The 25,819-nt window shown below is 36.4% G+C and overlaps 1 protein-coding gene across 1 annotated transcript in view; it reads right to left on the bottom strand.

Annotated features, from left to right (window-relative positions):
- Positions 1 to 2,658: 2,658 nt before the first annotated feature.
- The window catches only part of LOC139718829 (meiosis inhibitor protein 1-like), a 61,872-nt gene continuing 38,711 nt past the window's right edge, over positions 2,659 to 25,819 (bottom strand). The window contains exons 5-28 of the mRNA XM_071630294.1: positions 25,481 to 25,653; positions 25,022 to 25,159; positions 24,374 to 24,403; positions 23,034 to 23,168; positions 22,253 to 22,474; positions 21,370 to 21,589; positions 20,578 to 20,692; positions 20,250 to 20,310; positions 19,495 to 19,598; positions 18,876 to 19,008; positions 17,683 to 17,834; positions 11,779 to 11,903; positions 11,146 to 11,274; positions 10,244 to 10,415; positions 9,865 to 9,963; positions 9,198 to 9,308; positions 7,865 to 8,025; positions 7,451 to 7,526; positions 6,580 to 6,818; positions 5,740 to 5,821; positions 5,184 to 5,293; positions 4,203 to 4,337; positions 3,401 to 3,522; positions 2,659 to 2,797 (exon numbers count right to left, since the gene is read on the bottom strand). Of these exons, the coding sequence (XP_071486395.1) occupies positions 2,659 to 2,797; positions 3,401 to 3,522; positions 4,203 to 4,337; positions 5,184 to 5,293; positions 5,740 to 5,821; positions 6,580 to 6,818; positions 7,451 to 7,526; positions 7,865 to 8,025; positions 9,198 to 9,308; positions 9,865 to 9,963; positions 10,244 to 10,415; positions 11,146 to 11,274; positions 11,779 to 11,903; positions 17,683 to 17,834; positions 18,876 to 19,008; positions 19,495 to 19,598; positions 20,250 to 20,310; positions 20,578 to 20,692; positions 21,370 to 21,589; positions 22,253 to 22,474; positions 23,034 to 23,168; positions 24,374 to 24,403; positions 25,022 to 25,159; positions 25,481 to 25,653 (3,183 nt within the window). The remainder of the gene's footprint in view (positions 2,798 to 3,400; positions 3,523 to 4,202; positions 4,338 to 5,183; positions 5,294 to 5,739; positions 5,822 to 6,579; positions 6,819 to 7,450; positions 7,527 to 7,864; positions 8,026 to 9,197; positions 9,309 to 9,864; positions 9,964 to 10,243; positions 10,416 to 11,145; positions 11,275 to 11,778; positions 11,904 to 17,682; positions 17,835 to 18,875; positions 19,009 to 19,494; positions 19,599 to 20,249; positions 20,311 to 20,577; positions 20,693 to 21,369; positions 21,590 to 22,252; positions 22,475 to 23,033; positions 23,169 to 24,373; positions 24,404 to 25,021; positions 25,160 to 25,480; positions 25,654 to 25,819) is intronic.

Genomic DNA, 25,819 nt, shown 5'->3' with positions numbered 1-25,819 from the left:
TACTTATGGTAGCAGAGTTAGGAAAAAGGAAGGTTCCGATCAATTTATGAAGATTCTCTGCCCATCAATTTTACTCAGAGTTAGTTAATATTTTGCAGGAAATAAGAATTACGACTGTACTGGCCATTGTGGTTCTCATAGCCATCTGGTTTGTGATGGCATGCATTTGTTTTTTTGAGACACTATCTTCTGACATTACCAACAATGAAATTGCAACATGAGTGATAGATATTAACCATCAAATGATCAGCCCTAGCATACAAGAAACTAGTGTTGATATGATGGGGGTTACAGAAGATATAGAACAAGCCTTTTTTTTTTTTTTGTAGTTCATCCCATCCTAAACATGGTACTAAGTAGTTCATTAGCAATGACATCTTTAGACGTGTCATGCTAGCAAAAAATAGCAAAGTGAACAAGACATGTTTTTGGTTTTTGTTTTTACATACAGTCTACACAGACGTTTGTTGTACATTTCATTAGGTAACAGAATGTTGCATCACATTCATTTCATTCAGTATTACAAACATTTTTGAAAAAAGCATGCTTTTTATTTCACCAGGTAAAGCCTTGTGTGTGGAGGATGTGAACTAGATATTTAGGGATTCTAATTTATAGAGTTATTCATTTAAGGAAGTAACATGCCAAACTGCCAAGGCACAAGTAAATTGTAAGTAGCTTAAAAAATTGCAATGCATTTGTTTTCCTTCACTTTCCAGCAAACAAACATATACTTTATTCATTTCGTGGACAATTCGTTTTAGACTCAAACTTTCAAAGTCTTTTGAGCCTGTTGAGGGGGAATTTGTATTTGAAGATTTTATGTTCATCACAAGAAACCTGAGGTTTTAAGAACTATGTTTATTTGAAGATGTGTTTAAATAAACACATTTGTAAAAACCCTTGTACATGCTTGTATGTATAAATATTATGTTCATGTAAAGTGTATATACATGTAACGTACATGGCTTATAAAATAAAACTATTCATGAAGGTAATGTTTTGTTCAGCCTATTATGTGCTTGTCTACTGCTGGTCACATGGGTGTCTACAATGTGGGTATGTTGAGATTTGACCTGTTTATGATAAGTAGTTGACTTTGGACCGATGAAATCTCTTTGTTATGCTGAAATTTTGTATCAGGATATGAAGAGCAAAACACTATGTCGGAAACCTTGTTATAACAACATGGGATATAACGAGATTTGTGATATAATACATGTAGAGGTAATTTTAGGGGGTGTTGCAAGAAACTTGCAATTAATCGCAACTCGACTTTCTTGCAACACCCCCTAAGAGTGTCTAGCACTTGGTGAACAGGACATGTAGGTCATATAACTGCCATCTTTCCTGTCCCATATACAGCTGTATATGTATGTAGACTGATTATCCATTATCATGGGTTGCTCTCATATATTCAGGCAGCTTCATAAAACAATGCCCTACTTTGTCTAATCGGAAATCACTTTTGAGCAATTCATCTCAAGTTCATTGTAAGATAAACCTTATTACTGGCTTGAACATACACCATTAAAAGTTCTTTTTAATTTGGATTGCAGCATTTTTAACTGCAACTCACACCTCTACTTTATACTTAATGACATACGATGCAAAACACATAATATTCTCTGAAAATCAATTAAAAAACAATTGTTCATTGGCTTTGAACAGAGAGCATCAATTTGCTGCAAGAACACTAATGTACATACAATTTAATAACAAGAACAATAGCTCTTCATGCTGCCACTCATAACAAGGTGAAAGAGTAAGGTTATGGTTGATAAAGGAGACCTTCGGATGATTTTCAGATTTTTACATTTGAACAACTATAAATTAGTTATACTGAGGACGGAGTTTCAGAATTAATGACAATTGGGATGAAGAATAAGAATATTTTCAAAAATTTGTAACAAGTTGCATTGAGCGAGGATGATGACATGGCAGGATCACCGTAAGAATGCATGAGCTGGGGCTCAAGGAAGCAGAACAAAAGAAGGCAAGGCAAAAGAAGGTGAACTTGTAGGCAAGTGGTATTGTAATGGAACTACACTGCTACATTTCTGAACTATGTGAGCCTCCTATGTCATCATCCTTGTTCAGTGTAATTTGTTTAAGGTTTTTAAAAGCATTGTTTCTCTGCTCAGAACCACAATAAATTCCACAAATTTATACACGGAGCTGTTGATTTACAAGTATGTACTACATGATGTGAAATTATAAAAATCGTCTGGAATGCCCCCTTTTAAAGTAATGTATCCTATCGTGGTCACACTGAGTAATAAGTCACTAGCTAACATACGTCTGAACATGGTTTGAATATACCAGTCTGTTACAAGTTTGAGAGATGCAAAAAATATGCAAATTAAGCTTCACATTGAGTATATGAGTATATATGACAGTCATGAACAAAGACTATCAGAAAACTTGATTTGAGTATGGATATTTTTTCTCTACAACAACAAATGATATACAGATGTGTTTTCCAGATTTATTTTTTTCTAATCAAGTGCATTCCATTAGAAGCTGTACATTGAAAGCCATAGTAAAGGTAAACTGTATTTGAGACTGCTTGACCAGTGACATGGTTTCCTGAGGAGTGATCTCACCATTGCTGACGAACTTGGAGGTTTCTGTCTTCTTTGCCCTCGATGCTGATGGCTATGATGGACCGTTTCGTTCATCTAGTGTCACTTGCTTTACGATGTCTTGAAGGAGACTAAGGATCTCATCTCTAGTTCCATGCTGGAGGGATACAGTGGCAGGTAGCTGTGGGGCTATCATGACGTCGTTGAGAATTCTTCACATCACCCAAGTCAAGGAAGATTGTACAATGTACAGGGGTGCGAGTCCTGCTGACCACATGTAGATTCACTTGCGAAGTCCACAGAAATTTTGTGGATTCAAAGGCATAATCCCATTTCAATTTGAATTGATGCTACATGTGTGTCTGTATGTTGATATGACATAGCTCTTTGCAATGACTCTATTTTGGATCAAATTTAGGCTACATTTGCTCATCTACATACTCAACTTGCTTCATTTTATCCATAATGTCATAAATGTAATTACTATCAGTACTGTTATTGTCATTATTACCATTTTGAATATTATCATCATTATTATCATTACTATTACTATCATCATTATCATGACATATTGAACTCTGTCAGAATTTCTGTAATGAATGATGAATATTTTGCCCTTCAGAATGTAATCTTAATTTTTGACACATGATTTTCACCAAGTCTATTTCAGAATTGCCCCAGTAGATCATGCCAGCAAAATTCATATTCACACCAAGTTCTGACAAATTTTGGTAAATTTTGCTGGAATCATGATGTCAAAGAATTGTTTACAAAGAGTCCGAGTCTGAACCTGGGAGTCTTGCATGAAAGGATACACAAGATGAGTGTTAGTGGGGTCTGTAGGGAACTGGTGTACGTGCATCTTGATCTGATCCAACCAAGGTACAAGCTGTGTCCTGTGCTTACTAGTCAAAGGTAACTCTGGTCTTGCCAGCACCTGCATTTGGAGAGAGAAAGAGAGAGAGAGAGAGAGGATCGGGGATATGGGAATCGATGGACAGAACTTGAAAAGTAGATAGATCTGTATTATAATTTTTAAGGGGCATACAGCAACTGTCCGTATCTCAATACATTTCACTGACGTTGCTATGCACACAATTGTAAAAACACTGCTCCTGAACAGTTAGCTTTGATAAGACTCAGACAATGACCACATTTAGACGTACTGATCAAAAATTTTTCTTTTTTTTGCACTATAGAAAGGACTTAGACAATTACTTTGTTTACTTCAAAGCAACTGAATCAGAACATACCTGGTACTACCACAATAATGATAAAGCTTTCATTTCTGTTTGCAGCTTTAGCAGGAATGTCCATCCCCACCATCAGTGTTTCAGATAATGCAGCTTGTGATTATTTGCAAAGATGGAAGAATGACACATGTGCACAAGGTATGCTTCTGACAGTACAGTTAGGCAAGTTCTATACCCCATTAACCTCTCCTCAGTGATAGTGTTTGTATGATGATACTGTTAGGCAAGTTCTGTTATCCTATTAACCATTCCCCATTGATGGTATTTGTATGATGGTAAAGTTTTGAGGCACATTCTATATCCTGTTAACCTCTCACCATTGATAGTGATTTTATGATACAAAGGGGTTTTCCCCATTACTTACAGCTTTCAGGAAGTGGAGGAGGGCCAAACTGGATTGGGTATCGTGGAGGGCGGGGTCTACCTCCATGAGTGTGTCAAGTACAGTGGTCACCTGTTTCTCTGTCACATAGCCATGGCTGTTGCCCTGTTGCAGAAACTATAACAGGCAGAGAGAGAGAGACTTTGGAAATGCTGATGTTTGTATAAACAGCTGAACAGATCAAAACTCGTCACACCAGTAGTCTCAATAGTCTTTGGTCTCTCCATGAACGTTTGGTAATCTTCAAGGTCCCACAGAGATCTCTAAGAAATTTGCTGAAAATTGACCATTTTTGGTCTTTCAATGTTCTTTCAAATGCTCTTTGAGCCATTCCACACAGACACTATTTTCACCTGGACTTGAGAGACAACCAAATATGCTGAAGCTTATAGTGGCAAATTTGTATTTTTTTTTTCCGAACAAATTAAGAAACTGATCAGAAATATATAATAAGAATGAAACTGAATTTTAAAAAAGCAATTCCGTCGGAATTCAAAGCCATGACCTTCAGACTCCTAGACCAGTGCCCTTACCAACTGAGATATGGAAAGCAGGTGTTAAGGTGTTCATCCCTGCAACACTGTAACTTTCATTGCTTGCATGGTCAGAATTTCTATCATAAACCTTACATAAACCGGAAGGATAAAAAATCATATTCAGGATAAATGCCAGGGAACACCAAGGGATCCAGCTTTTTGTATACCATGGTGTATTATAATTTCAAATATAGAGAAACTGACCCGAGATATGATGGATGAAAATGAGCAAAGAAAATCTAGTGGTCTCGAGTTCGAATGCCAATGAATCCCGTTGTTTGTTTGTTTTTTTTTTGCTCTCTTTCGTTCTTTCTTTCTTTCTTTCTTTCTTTCTTTCTTTTTTTTTTGGGGGGGGGGTTGTTTGATTTTTATTAGCCTTTGATAAATCATGGAAATGACAAGCTGTAAAAGTATTATCTGCTGCTACCATGGTGATAAGTTCCAGAATCCCATGCGCATTGGTGGATGTCCCTCTGTAGATGTCAACTGCCGAGCTGATGAGGAGTTCGTTCCATGGTTGGCCCATCAGGTGAAGAGCTATTAAAAGCAATTGTTTCAAAGGAGACACGGGCATTAGCGATCCAATGGCTCAAAGAGAATGTTAACTGCTTGTGCTATTGCTTTCTGATGCAAAAGGGGTTAAAACATATCTGAAGAAAGCAAACTGAAAGTTTATAGGCAAGTCAAACGGACAAAATTATCATTATAATGACCATCACCACTAGATTATTTAAACTGTCAGTTCCTATTATGCTTTGAAATATTTGTGTGTTTTTTTCCTGCTTGAAGATCGCAAAGGTCTGTCATAGAGAATGATTATTTTAAAATGGCTGTGATTACAGAGTGATTGCTGTTTCATACTCCTCTGGATATAAAGATATTTCATTCGTAGCACATGGTACAGAGCTCTCACACGATGAAAGTGGGGTATGAATGGATTTCTGTGAACATTTGTCATGTCACACTGACTTAAACAGACATACCATTTTCAGGGGTCTTCTCCACAGCAGCACCCACCATTGCCTTCATACATGTGATGGCATTCTCTCGCAGCAACTCGCTGCCCTGTGAAATATAAAATCAAGTTCACAGAACAAATGTGAAGAGATATCAATGATGTAATTAAAGGAAAAACCTTTTCTATTGGCTGCAGTTGGGTATAATCAGGAAAGGGGGTGGATTTTGATGTGTTTATTCAAGTGCTATTAATGTGGTCAAAACTGTCACAATAATGTGTCTGAGTGTGAAAATAGGGCACTGTGCTGTCACTTGTACTAATGTATGTGACCACAATTGGAAAGACAGTCAAGTATAGAGAACACATAATTCAGGTCTTAATTTCTTTCAACTGCAGTAACATGAGATCATTGTTTACGTAACACATCATACTTTGGATACAACAAGAGATGATGAGTTGGTCAGCTTAATGATTTCCATTTCCATTTCCAGCAGCCTACCGAATTGCTCACTGTTCATGGTTATAGATCAATTAATTCTAAGCGACTTAGTTTAAATTTTTTTTTAATGCCTGGTCACATATCAATTCATGTAATGTAAACATTTGAAATATTTTGTGCTCAGATAATCATGCTTATGATTGTGTGTAATTTTTTGTATGAAATGGAAGAGTAAATGAAATGAATTAAAATGAAATGAAAAATTATTCTGTAAAGGGTCAAATTTGGGCTGATGTTCTACAAGAAGATAAGATATGCAAATCTGATGTCGTAAGGAGTCACTTCATGACTTGCCCTTGGTGAAGGAGAAATTTTAGCAGCAAAATAGGAGAGGGAAACCATTAAAACAAAGGCCTTCTTTGTTACCTGCATGATGGTGTTCTGCAGGATGGCAAACACCTGCCTCTGTGCTGTGAATGAGACGGGCAAATTGGGATCCTCCTCAAAGTTCCGCCTGGTTCTGCTAATGTGGAGATTGAGGAGGGATGGGTTGGACCCAGCAGAGTTAGCTGGTGATGATGATGATGACGACAGTGCAGATGGCGCTGGTGTCGTCGTTGGTGATTTTGACAGTTGTCCGGGAGCAGACAGGGAGAGTAATATGGCTGTCCAGAGTTGCATGATACAGACTGTGGGATATTTAAAAAGACCACTGAATGAGTTACTGCCGTGAAATAAATTCTTATCTGTTCTCCACATAGAATCATCTACTAGTATCTGTGGATAGTAAGTAAAATTCAACTTGGAATGGGGACAGCTTTTCTGTGAAATACAAGACATAGGCTTTAAACCTCATGGTATTTGTGCGTACTCCAAAAGTAAAATCAACACAATGAAGAGGTTTGGTATTATAACAATGTTCGCTTACGAGCTTGCAATGCACCTATAGCTATCTATCAACTCTTATGCACCCAAGCTCATCAGGAATGCTATTTTCATAGAATGAAGGATAGGGCCTGATATACATCTACATAAAGCTACTTTGATACTATCAGGGCCTGAATTCATGCTTTTACATGAAAGCTGACATCTCTGGCAAGTGCAGCAACACTCTCCTTTCTCAAGCCTTGGTCCTCTATCCTAACACCTCAATCAAATCTTATCTAAGGCACACTTTGTAGGATTACTTAAAATAAGTCAATGTATAAATGTGTATCACCAAATGCAATCAAATACAGCAGTATCGTATTTTAAATCATGTGTTCAAGTTTTAAATTTTGAGACCAGTAATACTCACTCCGATGGATAGGCTTAGAGGTGTAATGTGCTAAGGCAACCAGGTCTTCTTCTTCCAGATGAACAATGTTGTTGACCTGCAGAAAGAAATTATAGTAACAATGGTGTGACAGAAAAAGCAATTTGTGCATTGCTGAATTTTCATTTCTGGTTTGCAATCTCTTCCAGCATTCAATTTGAAGTCCATAGGACCAGCAGTTTTCTTTGATTATATCGACATTTCATTACAACAAAACAAATAAAGTGTGTAAACATATGAAGATAATAATTATGGAACCTGAATGTTTACTCCATTATAACAAGAATTTTGTTGTAAATGTGTTTTTTATAACAGGAATGCACTGTATTCATTAAGCTGAGCACAACTTGCTGGGACATTGATTTGAGTGGTTACACTGGTAAATCAGATGCATACCTTTACACTGAGCTGTTTCTGGAAAAGAGTGAGGTAGGCTAGAAGGGTGATTGCAGCGCCATCTAGTGGGCTGAATATGATAGGTTTCTTGGAAATGTCCTCGCTTGAGAGTTTGCCAAGGAGACCCAACGCAGTCTTGTTTGAGGTGATGAGGGACAGAACTGCTCAAAACGGACCAAACACAAATCAAAGGGGAAAGTTAAGCATTATGTCCACCAGTGCATAAGTAGCTATTAATGATGTTATGATATGCACCAACATGACTTGCTTGATTGAACATTAAAACATATAGTCACACACACATACAAATTCAGAGATACAAACTAACACAATCGGATAAAAAAAGGAAAGTTTCACTTAACCTGTTGAGAACGGACTGATTTTGCTACAACACACATTTCCCACAGACCACTGCACGAGTATACTCGGGACTTGTCCTCAACAGGTTAATGAATCAACTAGTGTGATAGACCTGCTTTAAACTGGCAAATCCAATACTTCAAATGTAGTGAGATTTGGTGAGCTGTCTGTGGAATTTCATAACAAACATAAGTCTAGGGCATGTGTGTGTGTATGTGTCTACAAAAGTTATGGAATCTGGGCGAAGTCATCTGAGAAATCCATGCAAAAAAAAAAAAAGAGGTTCAGAGAGAAGACAGACATTGAGAATAAACGTTTACAAATGTCCATATGTGACCGTGCATCACAAAATGAACAAAAAGTCGCACACACTGATTTTCTGTGAGGACTGAAAATAGGTGAAATGGGTCAACTGAGCCGATCTGGACTTTTTCATATTTTCCGAAAGAGCGAGCCTTCTTCTACATTATGCTAATATTTGGGATCATAAAACGTGTGTCTTTAGAGTCCCGATTTCATTTCTTAAAAACCTTGTACACACTCTTCACTTTCAAGTCCTATAACTTTTAAAAGGATGGTGCTACTGCTTTGAAAATTGGCATTAATTAAGTTCATTGTTGTTCTTCTGGTGGTTTACATCCTGTTTTTTTGTCCCATTCATTGCACAGCCAGCACGGCTTGGTAAAGATTAAGCGCTTGAATAGACACTGTACTTCAGAGCCTCTTTTCTCAGTTCACACTTATCCCGAGTGTGTGCTTTCTTTCCAATATTCAGATAGGTTAGGAGAGTCCATTTGATTTGAGTTATACATCATTTTAAAGGTAAAAGTCTGCTCTTTCAGAATTTGCTCTTAACTAAAATTTCATGTCTGGCGACTTTTTGTTTGTTTTGTGGTGCAGGGTCACATATATCATATGCAACAGTGTACAATAGGCCCTATTGACTGTTGGATATTATGGAGTCCCATCTTACCTCTTGTTTCACCAAGGCCTGCTGTACGGACTAAAAGTGTCGTCAAGAGGTTAATTCCGGCCAGAATCACACCACAGTCTCTCTCAGTCTCTTTTGTCAAGAGGCCAATAACTGTCAGAGGACACAATTGCACACCATGATCAATTGTACTACATTTCTATCATTTCATATTTAGAGTTTTGTCCTATACGTGAATAGACTGATTTTCTTTTTACGCTGTGATATGCATAAGAGAATGAATTGCACCAGATTATTCTTTATATTTATGAGCACTACTGCTATGAATCATATTTTCATGTCATATTCTACGAGAACTTGTGTGAATTTGAATGCTCAGTAAAAGCCAAGGAAATGGCCAGATTATCAATGACATTCAAACATTTTCATATGTGTGTGTGTGTGAGTTACAATATTATTGAAGAAAAAAAATACAATGAGTGTGATCATTGTAAACCTTGTCAGCACAAAGTGAATTAGACATTTTTACTTTGCACTGGATAGGAGTGTGGCAGATTTCTTTTTTTTTATACATGTTGAATTAGAAATGTGTCACAATACGAAGCAAGGAAGTACATGAAGCAATTGTTCTTGCTTTATTTTGTCTCTTTTTCTTTTAAATCTAATCAAGGCATCCCCTGGAGGTAGAATACAAGGACAAAGCACTTACCATGATAGATGAGCTTGAGGTCGGCCTCCTTTAGACTACTTGCAGGTTGATGCTGGTAGAGGGCGCACAATACTCCCAGAATGCACTGCAACTCTTCACCTATTTGGGCAATGGTGATAATGTGGAGTTTGTTTGTGGCAAACTGTGTGGTCATTCACATGATTATCACTTTGAACCCAAACATCATCAGATCTATCCTAGACATATTTGATATTTGACATATTTGTATACACAGATATTGGAATAATCCTAATTTTAATAAATGCTATAAAATCTATCAGTGGAAGATGTGAAACTGCTGTAATCGAAAGAAAATGAACTTTACTGTCCTGCCATTTTTTTCAATGTTAACCGAAATGAAGGGATGTTGAGTTATTACCGATATCTTCCTGGTTTTCAGCCATCAGCAAGTTCTGCACCAGGTTTGGCAATTTTGTCTTCATCTCATTCACAGTCTGGGTCAGGGATGAGGGGTCTCCTGTTGTTACCAATTCTCTCAGTAGGAAGGCACACTTTGTCCTGATGCTTGGGCTGTTTGTTTCCAGCAGGTTCTAAACAAGAGACATCATTAAACAGTCAACTAAAATATTTTTCAATTATTCAAAAGAACTGACCTGAAATTGACTGGTAGTAAAGTTATTTCTCTACTAATATGAATGAAAAGTCACCTTCAGCTGATACTCAGTTAATATCTCATTTAGATGAATTTGATGGAATGATAAATCACTTGTTTTCTCATTTGGTCAATGATGCAAGGCACAGGACAATATAGAATTCATTTCATTTGCTTGATGCATGGATATTTGTTCAAGAACTTACAATAGTTTTATTCAGTATTGATGTGCCACTCATTGCTCTTAAATGAATGTTAATCACCACGAATAACCATAACTACTCAATTTCTTTGTAACTGAATGACATTATTCTTAAAAGTACTTTTGTACTTATATGCCATCTCATATTCTATTAGGATGAAGATGACAACGATTATAATAATGATGATGATGGTGGTGATGATGATGATGATGATGTGATATTGGTGATTTTGATGTCTACAAACTTTGATGTTGTATCAAACATTATGACTTTTGTGTTCTATTATTGACATTTTATTATTAATCTTGTGTCAAATTACTAGCACCTATGAGAATGGTCGGCCTTTCATAAAATTGGGTACATGGCAATGGAATTTTTTAAAGCCTATCTACTGTTTTTTCTATGCCACACTCTAATCACATGAGGTGATATTGGTCGCTTGAAGGACCAAGATTGAGAAATTACCAGCATAGCACGGATGCAGGTTGGCTTGCTAGACATGAGATGGAGGGTGAAAGACAAGTCTGTTGGTTCACTGAAGTCCTCTGGAGAAATATCCTCTTCCTCGGGTAACTCCAGTATCCACTCGGTAAACTTTTAAAACAACAAATGGGGCAGAATATGAGTGTCAACTTAAGTCTAAATAGAGTTTATAGTTTTTTTTTTTTAAATATATACATATTTCACTGCAAAACATGTCGTCTTTTACAAATAGCTGTCATCCCAATCAACACTGTTATCATCCCTATAATATGATGAGAAAAAAATATTGATTGGATGCATTCCCACTTTCAAGATTGATTTTGGGAATTTTGTGTACTTTTAATCAATATCTTTATTCATTCATTTCGATAATAAGAACCATCGATTCAACTTTGTTCAAAGACTATTTCCAAATGTAAATTGGCTAAAGAGTTAGGGTCATCATACTGGACCTCAGATCATTATGTTTTACAAGTACTCCTAAAATTTGGAGAATTTTCATGGAGAAATAATACAAGGTAGGCCTACGTGGGCAAAGGAATTATAAATTGGAGAACAGTTTTTATTAGTATTCTTGATATAAAATGTTACAAACTTTAATGTTTTAGTTCTTACAATGGCGTCAACGATCTGTTCAGGAATGCTGGTGCTGGTGAAGATCCATTGGACCACACTCTGATGATTGGTGAATACTGAAGATATCTCCATCTTACTCAAATGGTCTGCCAACATGGATGATGCTTGAAAAACAGAAAGTATCATGCAAGATTTGATCCATGAAATCTAATGAACACTGTCCTCTCCAGGCATAATCATATCTCTTACTTTGATTTACAAAAAATCTACCATTGAACCAGGGTACCTTCATGTGGATCTGATGTGTTGACTATCTAGGTTGCAAAGAGCTTTTATTAATGGTTCTCAGCACACACTGCACTTAGAATGAGTAGGAAATTAAGCACCAAGAGGCCAACTGCTTTCAACAGTCACATAATTTTGTATTTAATTTTGTCTACCAAATTTATAACTAATCTTGTATAAGTGAAAGAATGCACCACTTGCATTTCAAACATAAGGTCTACTGTTTAGTGGTTAACACAGAATTTTTCAAAATGCTTTCATTACATGCTGATAAAATTTTATATTATGCCCTAAAATCATTTTGGTACCTTAAATGAACCTCCTACCCCTTCCTACCCCATCCCCCATCCCTAACCCTGCTCTCTAAAACAAAAACCTGCAAAATAAACAGACAGAGATACTGAGAAATGATGTTGACTTTAATCAACCTGCAAAATAAACAGACAGAGATACTGAGAAATGATGTTGAGTTTAATCAACCTGTAAAATAAACAGACAGAGATACTGAGAAATGATGTTGACTTTAATCAACCTGCAAAATAAACAGACAGAGATACTGAGAAATGATGTTGACTTTAATCAACCTGCAAAATAAACAGACAGAGATACTGAGAAATGAAGTTGAGTTTAATCAACCTGTAAAATAAACAGACAGAGATACTGAGAAATGAAGTTGAGTTTAATCAACCTGTAAAATAAACAGACAGAGATACTGAGAAATGAAGTTGAGTTTAATCAACCTGTAAAATAAACAGACAGAGATACTGAGAAATGATGTTGAGTTTAATCAACCTGCAAAATAAACAGACAGAGATACTGAGAAATGATGTTGACTTTAATCAACCTGCAAAATAAACAGACAGAGATATTGAGAAATGATGTTGAGTTTAATCAACCTGCAAAATAAACAGACAGAGATACTGAGAAATGATGTTGACTTTAATCAACCTGCAAAATAAACAGACAGAGATACTGAGAAATGATGTTGACTTTAATCAACCTGCAAAATAAACAGACAGAGATACTGAGAAATGAAGTTGAGTTTAATCAACCTGCAAAATAAACAGACAGAGATACTGAGAAATGAAGTTGAGTTTAATCAACCTGTAAAATAAACAGAGATACTGAGAAATGATGTTGACTTTAATCAACCTGCAAAATAAACAGACAGAGATATTGAGAAATGATGTTGACTTTAATCAACCTGCAAAATAAACAGACAGAGATACTGAGAAATGATGTTGACTTTAATCAACCTGCAAAATAAACAGACAGAGATACTGAGAAATGAAGTTGAGTTTAATCAACCTGTAAAATAAACAGACAGAGATACTGAGAAATGATGTTGACTTTAATCAACCTGCAAAATAAACAGACAGAGATACTGAGAAATGATGTTGACTTTAATCAACCTGCAAAATAAACAGACAGAGATACTGAGAAATGATGTTGACTTTAATCAACCTGCAAAATAAACAGACAGAGATACTGAGAAATGAAGTTGAGTTTAATCAACCTGCAAAATAAACAGACAGAGATACTGAGAAATGAAGTTGAGTTTAATCAACCTGTAAAATAAACAGACAGAGATACTGAGAAATGATGTTGACTTTAATCAACCTGCAAAATAAACAGACAGAGATACTGAGAAATGATGTTGACTTTAATCAACCTGCAAAATAAACAGACAGAGATACTGAGAAATGAAGTTGAGTTTAATCAACCTGTAAAATAAACAGACAGAGATACTGAGAAATGATGTTGACTTTAATCAACCTGTAAAATAAACAGACAGAGATACTGAGAAATGATGTTGAGTTTAATCAACCTGTAAAATAAACAGACAGAGATACTGAGAAATGATGTTGAGTTTAATCAACCTGCAAAATAAACAGACAGAGATACTGAGAAATGATGTTGACTTTAATCAACCTGTAAAATAAACAGACAGAGATACTGAGAAATGATGTTGACTTTAATCAACCTGCAAAATAAACAGACAGAGATACTGAGAAATGATGTTGACTTTAATCAACCTGTAAAATAAACAGACAGAGATACTGAGAAATGATGTTGACTTTAATCAACCTGCAAAATAAACAGACAGAGATACTGAGAAATGATGTTGACTTTAATCAACCTGCAAAATAAACAGACAGAGATACTGAGAAATGAAGTTGAGTTTAATCAACCTGTAAAATAAACAGACAGAGATACTGAGAAATGATGTTGAGTTTAATCAACCTGTAAAATAAACAGACAGAGATACTGAGAAATGATGTTGAGTTTAATCAACCTGTAAAATAAACAGACAGAGATACTGAGAAATGATGTTGACTTTAATCAACCTGTAAAATAAACAGACAGAGATACTGAGAAATGATGTTGACTTTAATCAACCTGCAAAATAAACAGACAGAGATACTGAGAAATGATGTTGACTTTAATCAACCTGCAAAATAAACAGACAGAGATACTGAGAAATGAAGTTGAGTTTAATCAACCTGTAAAATAAACAGACAGAGATACTGAGAAATGATGTTGACTTTAATCAACCTGCAAAATAATGCACTGATTGGATGCATTCCCACTTTCAAGATTGATTTTGGGAATTTTGTGTACTTTTAATCAATATCTTTATTCATTCATTTCGATAATAAGAACCATCGATTCAACTTTGTTCAAAGACTATTTCCAAATGTAAATTGGCTAAAGAGTTAGGGTCATCATACTGGACCTCAGATCATTATGTTTTACAAGTACTCCTAAAATTTGGAGAATTTTCATGGAGAAATAATACAAGGTAGGCCTACGTGGGCAAAGGAATTATAAATTGGAGAACAGTTTTTATTAGTATTCTTGATATAAAATGTTACAAACTTTAATGTTTTAGTTCTTACAATGGCGTCAACGATCTGTTCAGGAATGCTGGTGCTGGTGAAGATCCATTGGACCACACTCTGATGATTGGTGAATACTGAAGATATCTCCATCTTACTCAAATGGTCTGCCAACATGGATGATGCTTGAAAAACAGAAAGTATCATGCAAGATTTGATCCATGAAATCTAATGAACACTGTCCTCTCCAGGCATAATCATATCTCTTACTTTGATTTACAAAAAATCTACCATTGAACCAGGGTACCTTCATGTGGATCTGATGTGTTGACTATCTAGGTTGCAAAGAGCTTTTATTAATGGTTCTCAGCACACACTGCACTTAGAATGAGTAGGAAATTAAGCACCAAGAGGCCAACTGCTTTCAACAGTCACATAATTTTGCATTTAATTTTGTCTACCAAATTTATAACTAATCTTGTATAAGTGAAAGAATGCACCACTTGCATTTCAAACATAAGGTCTACTGTTTAGTGGTTAACACAGAATTTTTCAAAATGCTTTCATTACATGCTGATAAAATTTTATATTATGCCCTAAAATCATTTTGGTACCTTAAATGAACCTCCTACCCCTTCCTACCCCATCCCCCATCCCTAACCCTGCTCTCTAAAACAAAAACCTGCAAAATAAACAGACAGAGATACTGAGAAATGATGTTGAGTTTAATCAACCTGTAAAATAAACAGACAGAGATACTGAGAAATGATGTTGACTTTAATCAACCTGCAAAATAAACAGACAGAGATACTGAGAAATGATGTTGACTTTAATCAACCTGCAAAATAAACAGACAGAGATACTGAGAAATGAAGTTGAGTTTAATCAACCTGTAAAATAAACAGACAGAGATACTGAGAAATGAAGTTGAGTTTAATCAACCTGTAAAATAAACAGACAGAGATACTGAGAAATGAAGTTGAGTTTAATCAACCTGTAAAATAAACAGACAGAGATACTGAGAAATGATGTTGAGTTTAATCAACCTGCAAAATAAACAGACAGAGATACTGAGAAATGATGTTGACTTTAATCAACCTGCAAAATAAACAGACAGAGATATTGAGAAATGATGTTGAGTTTAATCAACCTGCAAAATAAACAGACAGAGATACTGAGAAATGATGTTGACTTTAATCAACCTGCAAAATAAACAGACAGAGATACTGAGAAATGATGTTGAGTTTAATCAACCTGCAAAATAAACAGACAGAGATACTGAGAAATGATGTTGACTTTAATCAACCTGCAAAATAAACAGACAGAGATACTGAGAAATGATGTTGAGTTTAATCAACCTGCAAAATAAACAGACAGAGATACTGAGAAATGATGTTGACTTTAATCAACCTGCAAAATAAACAGACAGAGATACTGAGAAATGATGTTGACTTTAATCAACCTGCAAAATAAACAGACAGAGATACTGAGAAATGAAGTTGAGTTTAATCAACCTGTAAAATAAACAGACAGAGATACTGAGAAATGATGTTGAGTTTAATCAACCTGTAAAATAAACAGACAGAGATACTGAGAAATGATGTTGACTTTAATCAACCTGTAAAATAAACAGACAGAGATACTGAGAAATGATGTTGACTTTAATCAACCTGCAAAATAAACAGACAGAGATACTGAGAAATGATGTTGACTTTAATCAACCTGCAAAATAAACAGACAGAGATACTGAGAAATGAAGTTGAGTTTAATCAACCTGTAAAATAAACAGACAGAGATACTGAGAAATGATGTTGAGTTTAATCAACCTGTAAAATAAACAGACAGAGATACTGAGAAATGATGTTGAGTTTAATCAACCTGTAAAATAAACAGACAGAGATACTGAGAAATGATGTTGACTTTAATCAACCTGCAAAATAAACAGACAGAGATACTGAGAAATGATGTTGAGTTTAATCAACCTGTAAAATAAACAGACAGAGATACTGAGAAATGATGTTGACTTTAATCAACCTGTAAAATAAACAGACAGAGATACTGAGAAATGATGTTGAGTTTAATCAACCTGTAAAATAAACAGACAGAGATACTGAGAAATGATGTTGACTTTAATCAACCTGCAAAATAAACAGACAGAGATACTGAGAAATGATGTTGAGTTTAATCAACCTGCAAAATAAACAGACAGAGATACTGAGAAATGATGTTGACTTTAATCAACCTGTAAAATAAACAGACAGAGATACTGAGAAATGATGTTGACTTTAATCAACCTGCAAAATAAACAGACAGAGATACTGAGAAATGATGTTGACTTTAATCAACCTGTAAAATAAACAGACAGAGATACTGAGAAATGATGTTGACTTTAATCAACCTGCAAAATAAACAGACAGAGATACTGAGAAATGATGTTGACTTTAATCAACCTGCAAAATAAACAGACAGAGATACTGAGAAATGAAGTTGAGTTTAATCAACCTGTAAAATAAACAGACAGAGATACTGAGAAATGATGTTGAGTTTAATCAACCTGTAAAATAAACAGACAGAGATACTGAGAAATGATGTTGAGTTTAATCAACCTGTAAAATAAACAGACAGAGATACTGAGAAATGATGTTGACTTTAATCAACCTGCAAAATAAACAGACAGAGATACTGAGAAATGATGTTGAGTTTAATCAACCTGTAAAATAAACAGACAGAGATACTGAGAAATGATGTTGAGTTTAATCAACCTGTAAAATAAACAGACAGAGATACTGAGAAATGAAGTTGAGTTTAATCAACTTACCCCTTTCTCCACCTTGGCAACCTGACTTGACAAAGCTGTCAGCAAAGAGGAAGAGGAGCTGCTTGGTTGTGTCGGGTTTGAGGGATGAGATGTCAGAGCGCTGGGTAATGAACGCCGTCAAACACTGGCAGAGCTCAGCAGGACCCACCCACCTGTGAGTGAGCAATTGAGGGTCAGGGTGACATACTGTAAAACGTGCATTTTTATTTCATGAATTTTGCGAGAGCCGAGTTTCGCAAAATTAAAATGCACGCTAAAGATCTTGTCTACACTACATGCATTGAATATTAGAGGCAACTTGTGAAAATTTCATGCTGCGAATAAGGCTGTCGGCTCCAATTCGCGAAAATATCATGCCGCAAAAAATATTGTGTTTTATAGTAAAAAGATGACCCTCTCGTACAAAGAATTTCTGCGATGGTTTTAATATGCACTTGTTCAAGGTGCACACATTTTAAAAAATGTTCATCCGAGATATCTTAATTGTGCAAAGTGTAATTGGTGCCGATGTATCATTTTTAAAAATAAATGGCAATTAATACAAACAAATTAAGAAAACAATTGACTCACTGCACAAGCAAACACTGGAGGCACTTACACAAAGAAGACAGAAAGTGGTAATAACACAAAGAGGCAAAGTCATGCTAGACTGGATGTTGTCTGTTTAGTCATTGCCAGAAAGGAAATATTCTCAGTTTACATGCAAACATAGGCTCAATGAAATCACAAGACATTATAGAAAGATGTGATGTTTGCTTGTGTTTGTACAGAAAACAAATGCAGTAACATAATAACAAAAAAATAACACAAAATACAGAGGCAAGGCTATCACTGTCAGCGCAAAACATGCATGACAAAACAAATGTGTTTGTTGATTGACAAATTCCACTCCATTCATTAAGTTGTTGTTTGATTTTTTCAGTAACTACCATTTTAAAAATCATGGGCATGTCGAAGTTGTGTGCCCATATACTGAATAATCAGTGTGTATTTACGGTGATGGAGGGCAATTTGCCAATCAGTTGCAATGAAAACAACTTGACACGAGAATCGTTGATTAAATACTATAGTAGATATGTTTGTTTCTCAGGTGATCTTGTTGTGACATATAAGTTTAATACACAGTACACATAATCTAAAGGGGAATATAACTCAAGACAGTGTTGGGAGTTACAGAGAGGCTGCATGCTTACTGGTCACCCTTGAGCCATGCATGGTAGAGAAGTGTAAGCAAACCTTCCTGCAGTCTCTGATGTGAAAGAGCGCCCTCACCCCTCTCTGACACACTGCTGTGGTCTAGCAGACGACAAAGTTCTGCTGGTGAACCTGTCAAACAAAGGGCAAACTTATGACTTGGAGGAATTGCAAAACAGATCCATAAAGAGAAAGTAACATAAATAGATAGATATGTAGATAGATAGAAAGATAGGTAGATATATAGAAAAATAAGTATATATATGAATGGATAAATAGATACATGGATAGATATATAGATGTAGATAGATACAGAGAGAGAAAGAGAGAGAGTGTGAGAGAGAATGAGATTAGATTAGGAAACAAAGGTAAAAGGGACATAAAACAGAAAGACACCTCATGTGAACTTTGTTACACAGAAGGAAAAAAAATGTGTGTTTCGGCGTTTTTCAAACAATAAATCATGTCCTCCGCATCAATGGAGTGAGGTCTTATTCATTTATATGATTTGTTTTAACCCAATCAGGCGCATATACTTACAGTAGAAGGAAAATCATTGTTTTAAATTATCAACACTCAAGTCAGAGCCTTAAACACCTTAAAAGAACATGACTATACCTGAGATTTGAGGCAGGATACTTTCCAGCATGACTTTGTCAGATGACATGGCAGATATCAGCTCAGCCAGAAAGATGTCTGCAGCTTTTTTGACTTGGTCAGATCTACACAGACATCAAGTCAGTGTGATAACAAAATTTAAATCTCCATGAGCATATAATCATTAATATGTGTAAGCTCATAACCAAATGAGACACTATCTCAGACTATGAACGTCATTATATGTTCTCTCTCACTCAAAAGGGACCATGATGCTGGTTTGAACATTGTAAGAGAGGGATGACTTTCAACTACTAGTATTCACTTGATCTACAGCACATGAACACCAGAAGGATGTGTGCAATTTATGCAGGTCTGCAAGTGTTATGCTTTCCACACAAAAAAAAAAAAATATTCAAATTCAAGTGCTAGTTTCAAATATTAGTGAAATGAGCTCAGCTGAATCTGTAATTCATTAAACCACCCTTCAAACACTGATTTTGGATACAGTCTGTTCTCCAAAAGGGCACTTTTGTCACAGCCCCAGTTCAGATTTTACTGGTGATGTACTGGTATAAATTCGCAGACATCATGCATTAATCATCATAGCAGCAGCATTCAACCTCTGACAGTACGCAATCAAAAGGTTAGATGCTTCATTTAACTACTATAGCTTTCAGGTGTTAGTATGTGAAATGGTACTGCACAGAAACTAAATTGGGAATGACTGCAAGAAGTTCAACAACTATGCCATATACTAGGCTCTTGAAACTTACCCCTCTTCTGCTGTGAAGACGTGTCTGATCTCAAGAGCAAGCTGAATGAAAGATGATTCAACTATGAGAAACAACAATAAGAATCAAGATATGTATTATTATTATTTACATGAAATTACTACAGTTAAAAATATGACATAAGAATACATGGTTGAACTTGTAGATGAGAAAAAAAAAAACTTACCAAAATTAGAATAGGCATTAGTAACACATAAGTGCACACACTGCTGAATTTTTCTCAAAGTTTGTTTATTAACGAAGCACCATCCCCTGTGGTGGATGAAATTCTCATTGAAGGACATAAAGGTCGATTGTGACCTAAACTCACCCAACTTTTCAGCGAGCACCACCCTCTCCTTCTCCTGCGGCAGACCAAGGCTCACCCCAAGGCTCCCAAAGAGGGCAGTATACACACCTGGATTGGTCAGGCAGTCATGGTTCACCTATGAAAAATGTGAACATTTATAGACCCATACTTTATAAGGACCTATATGTTGTATGCCTGGGGCAGTTTAAATTGAATCAAAACAGCAACGTTTTCATATCAGCATGAAAACAAAAGATAACATTAATGAAGGGAATAACTGAAAACTGGAGGTAATAACTGTGATAACTGTCACTAGGACAAGAGGGAGGAAGATAATATCAATAACCATAGCGACAATTATAATGGCAACATTCATCCCAGAAATCATATTCACGATGGCACAAACATTTACTGTGATGATATATGCATCTCCAGTACAATTTTGTTTATATTAGGACATCTGATGCAAGAGCAGCATTTATCAACTTTGTTTTGCAGAGTGTAATTAGGCCATAGTACCCATCATTCGATTTCATGCAGGAGTCAGTAGGTGTCAATAGCTATCTCTATGCTTGTGAATGTCAGGATGCCACTACCAAAAGGGCTGTATACTGCTAACACTTTTCCTATCACACTCCTACCGGAAACAAAACCGGATGAATTTAAATCCCTGTCTGAGACCCTTGCATCTGTCTACAGAGACTTATGAGGAATGACATGTATGAAGTAGAAAGCTGATAGGAGGCAATATTGTGAATAATTTCTGAGCCTTGTTCCTTTTTTTCCCCTCTGTCAGAGTCTTCCGAGTCTCACCATGACCACAGGAATGCAGATTTTGTCCACCGCGTCCAGGAGGTAGGTGATGAAGGCAGCCAGGCTGTTCTCACGGGTCGGTCCCACCTGCTGGGAGCAGCCAGGGGAGGATGGTGCAGGCAGGGGGTAGTTTGGCTGGGACGATGCGGCGGTGGGAAGCTTGGGGGAGGAGAACGCTTCTGGATCTGCTGTTGGATCCTCTTGACATACCTGGCATAATCTGCAGAGGAGCGAGTTCCTTGTAATCCTCATTATTTATTGTCATCTGCAGTAGAAGTTTTCACTGCCGTATGAATTACCTCGCTCTCAAAACAATATTAAAATATTGCAGTTCGCTGCACTCTCACACTCATGGTGAGCGAAGAATGATGACACACTTATTCTACACTCATCAGTGGGAAAAATACAAGCAGGCATGAATTTCTATTTTAACAAAATGTGGGAATATGATATTCTTTTCTAGTTATCATAATAGAAAGGCAGGATGCTCGGTTGTTCTTTCTATGGTAAAGATGCAGGATATTATAGAAAATGCTCTTTTTTCCCACTTTCTCGCTCAAAATTTGCTATCGTAAATTTGATGACAATTTGGTATCTTGTAAAGTATTTTACAAACAATGACATGAACATTCATATGTGCACATTTCATACTTCAATAATATAGAAAAAATAACTTTCAGGGTTTGTTTCATTTGAAAGGATTAATTCTAAGGTAGGATTTATTGCATTCTGCAGCTGAATGTGTTTTCTTAAGCAATATTCTAACCATGATCTCAATTATCATCTCCAAGCCATACATGTGATAGGTACATTATTTCACTTGAGATATTACTCTCCGAAATATGTTTTGGCACGTTCCAACGACCTCTGGTTGGGAATATACCTGAGTCCACTCAGAACCACATCTAAACATCTTTCCAGGCAGTCTTGACGCTTGCTGATAGCTTCATCTTTCACTCGACCATCCCCTCTCCCTCTCGGCTTCTCTCCGCCTGGCTGTGATGTCTTGGCCAGTGGTCGGGGCAGACTTTGCAGGATGGTCAGGACTTTATCCATGGGTTTGGTCAGCTGCTGGAAATCCACTGGACTGGGTTGATGGTCACGTCTGTTGATTGATAAACTTGAGAGTTAAATATATCCTACACATTACCACTGCGGAGATAAAAAACTTTCAAAGGTTTCCTTTTGCGCTTTTCTCTAAAAGATAGACACTCAACTACTTGCATTCATTCATTTAACATAAAAAGTGTGTCCAAACTGCTCAGTAAAGGTAAAGAATACCAGATGAATTTTCAAAATATGAATAGCTGATAGAGAATTATGGCCTTTATGTATAAAGAGGAAAAGTTAAGATGGATTGAAGTAGAGGCTAGTTCAGTCATTCAAAAACAAAATTGTCCAAAGACCATATAAAATTTAGAAATAAATCCATTATGAATGTCAATGTTGTTGGCACAATGTATTGCCTCTGTTACCTCTGCCTGCACCATTCAGGTTATATCTTTCAGGCAAAGAGAGAAATGCATTTTACTAATTTACTCAAATTTCTCAGAGTAGATGGATCCTCATTTTCACCTGATGCAGAAGACAGATTCTGCCTCTTTTTAGATATTAATTAACTTTTCCTGTGGGAGGAGGGGTATTTCAATACAAAAGATATTTACCTCAGTAGATATTTGAAGGCCAAGGTAGCTTGTGTGGTGACATTGCTGTCTGGTTGTTTGATGCAATCAGCCAAGATGTCACATATGTGTCTGCTGATGTTGGCACTGGTGAGCAGCTTGAGATCCTCTGGTTGCCTAGGATACAGTGTATGGGAGAGACGACAAATTACAGATCATAAAGATGATAGTTGCAGTGATAAGCATCCTAATATTTTCACAATTGTTATCTTTAATTATCTTCTACTTCTTCTTCATCATCATCATCATTATCATTATCGTCATCATCATCATCATTGTCATCATCATCTTTATCGTCATCAATGTCATCTTCATTCACCTTGTCATCATTACTGTTATCAATATCATCAGCATCTTCAATGTTATCATCACCTTTCATCACATTGTCATTGTGATCACTACTGACATCACCACCATCATCATAATGATTGTCTGACTGCTCTTCCTGTGAGGCCTACCAATATGATAATAATAATAATACATTCTGCTTATATAGCGCATGTTACACTGAAGTCTCTACGCGCTTTACAAAAATTTTTATAATAACAATACAATTAGAAAATACATATGTAATACAATACAACTTGACTACAACAACAATAAAGAAATTACGAAAAATGACCAAAGTATTGATTAAATGAATACGTCTTTAGTTTAGTTTTGAAAGTCTCTTGTGTTGGTGCGGTGCGAACAGAGTTGGGTAGGGTGTTCCATAGGGTGGGTGCCATGACAGAAAAGGAACATGAGCCATAGTATTGAGTGTTGAAGCGGGGGACTTGAAGAAGTAGTTGGTGTTGTGATCGGAGAGCACGAGGAGGTGTGTAGACGTGGATGAGGTCAGAAATGTAGGATGGAGCTTCACCAGTGAGTGCTTTGTATGTGAGAAGAAGTATTTTGTATTCTACACGCTTGCAGACAGGGAGCCAGTGGAGGTTTCTGAGGAGAAGTTTGGTACTGGTGTGTGTGGTCGCCCGTTCTGTGATTCTTGCTGCTATGTTTTGTACCCGTTTGAGCTTAGCGATGGTTTTTGCATGTGCGTTACCGAGAAGTGCATTACATGCGTCCAGTCTTGACGTGACAAAAGCATGAATAAGTCTGAGGGTGGTGCCACGATCTAGGACAGTGCGATATAAGCATTGTCAAGTCTGTGCCGTTTACATCTGGCTTTGAGGGGCATGGCAAGTAGCGCACTTCTATGCACCTCTAACTCGCCATGACAAAATCAACATTAAGATCCAGTCCCAAATCCATGCATGTGTTGTGATTGATCAGGCAAAAAGAAGGGAAACTCAAGCTGCAAAGTAATCTTTCTACATACATACCTCTCCAGAATCTTGCTCAGAAGCTGCAATCTAAAGGTGAGACACAAAAGTAAAAAAAAAAAAAAATGCATCATGTTCTAATCGTTTGTACACTTAAAATACAATTAATCTTCAAAGGACTCTTTTACACGATGTATCCATTGATCTTGAAGATGGAAATATACCTCTCCAGAATCTTGCCAGAAGCTGCAATCTGAAGGTGAGACACAAAAACAGAAATTCATCATGTTCTTAGTTTGAACACTTGAAATACAATTAATCTTCAATGGACTCTTTTACATGATGCATCCATTGATCTTAAGATGAAAATATTGCTGAAGGCTCTTTTCAGCGCTTCTGTAATTTGTACAGCCATGAAGGTTTGTAGGCAAGTCCATTTTTGCCTTTCTCTTGACAGGTGGAGCATCATCTCTAAAACATAACCATCTGGTATCACAGCTGTTATGTTATAGTAATGTAATGTATATGGAATAATTGACTTATGTTAGGTCGAAAAGGGAAGGGCATGGAAGGGACTTTTTTCCCCCATATGAATCAGACGAATCAAACAGATTCCTTTCCCCTACGACCTCCCCACAGAAAAAAAAAAAAAAAAACATTGAGCGTTTGCCTTTCTTCTCTCAAGAAAGGAGGGGGAAACAATCTTACCCATCTGAAAGTGTGCCCGTGCTTGTTGCCTGACAGTGCTGCAGCGCTCTTACGATAGCGTCGATCCCATACACTGAATGGCACTTAGTGAAGAAAGAGTCATGTTTGGCAAGGAGCAGCAGGCAGGAGAAGATGGCACTGAAATGTGACATGACAGGCAAGACATTTTGCAGGATTCAGAATCTATGTCCAGGCAAGACGAATGATAAAGAAAGGACTCAACATGCACACACACATACACACACATCCAGGTGAATAGGCTTATTCATGTTTTAAAGTGTTCATTCTTTTCTGTCACAACATCGATTTAGTCGAATATTGATATCTAGGCAGCATGCCCGCAAAACTATTAGTATTTTGAGAAGCCTGATGGTAAGAAGCGTTGGTTTCCAGTTTATTAATGTCATCCAATTCAGCGTAATCTTTAATTTATTTGGTGCAAGTAAAAAGGTAAATTACCTGAGCAAGAGAGAATCCGTTGTAGACAGGGCTTCAAACAGGAATTCTGCTATGTCCTCATCCAAGAACTGCTCTGTGTAAGACCTGGGTCCAGGACCGTTATCATAGACAATTACCTGAGAAATGCACTGTACACATCCAGTCTGGAGAATCTCAATCCGGCTCACAAGCATCTAAATAAATTTTGCACAAAGATTATGATTTTATATTTTTGTAAATGATCATGTAATACTAAAATCATTTGCATATTTTATGAACACTCCTAAGACCTCTAAATACTTCTATACCTTATTATGCCAAATTGACACAAATGTATCTTCCACTGACAAAAAAACACAC

The sequence above is a fragment of the Diadema antillarum genome, unplaced genomic scaffold (genome assembly GCF_040938485.1).
Source record: "Diadema antillarum isolate AM-2024a unplaced genomic scaffold, OU_Dant_1.0 scf00000100, whole genome shotgun sequence".
NCBI classification, from domain to species: Eukaryota; Metazoa; Echinodermata; class Echinoidea; order Diadematoida; family Diadematidae; genus Diadema; species Diadema antillarum.
Note: the sequence above shows the minus strand (reverse complement) of the source record. Positions and strands in the feature narration are given on the sequence as shown.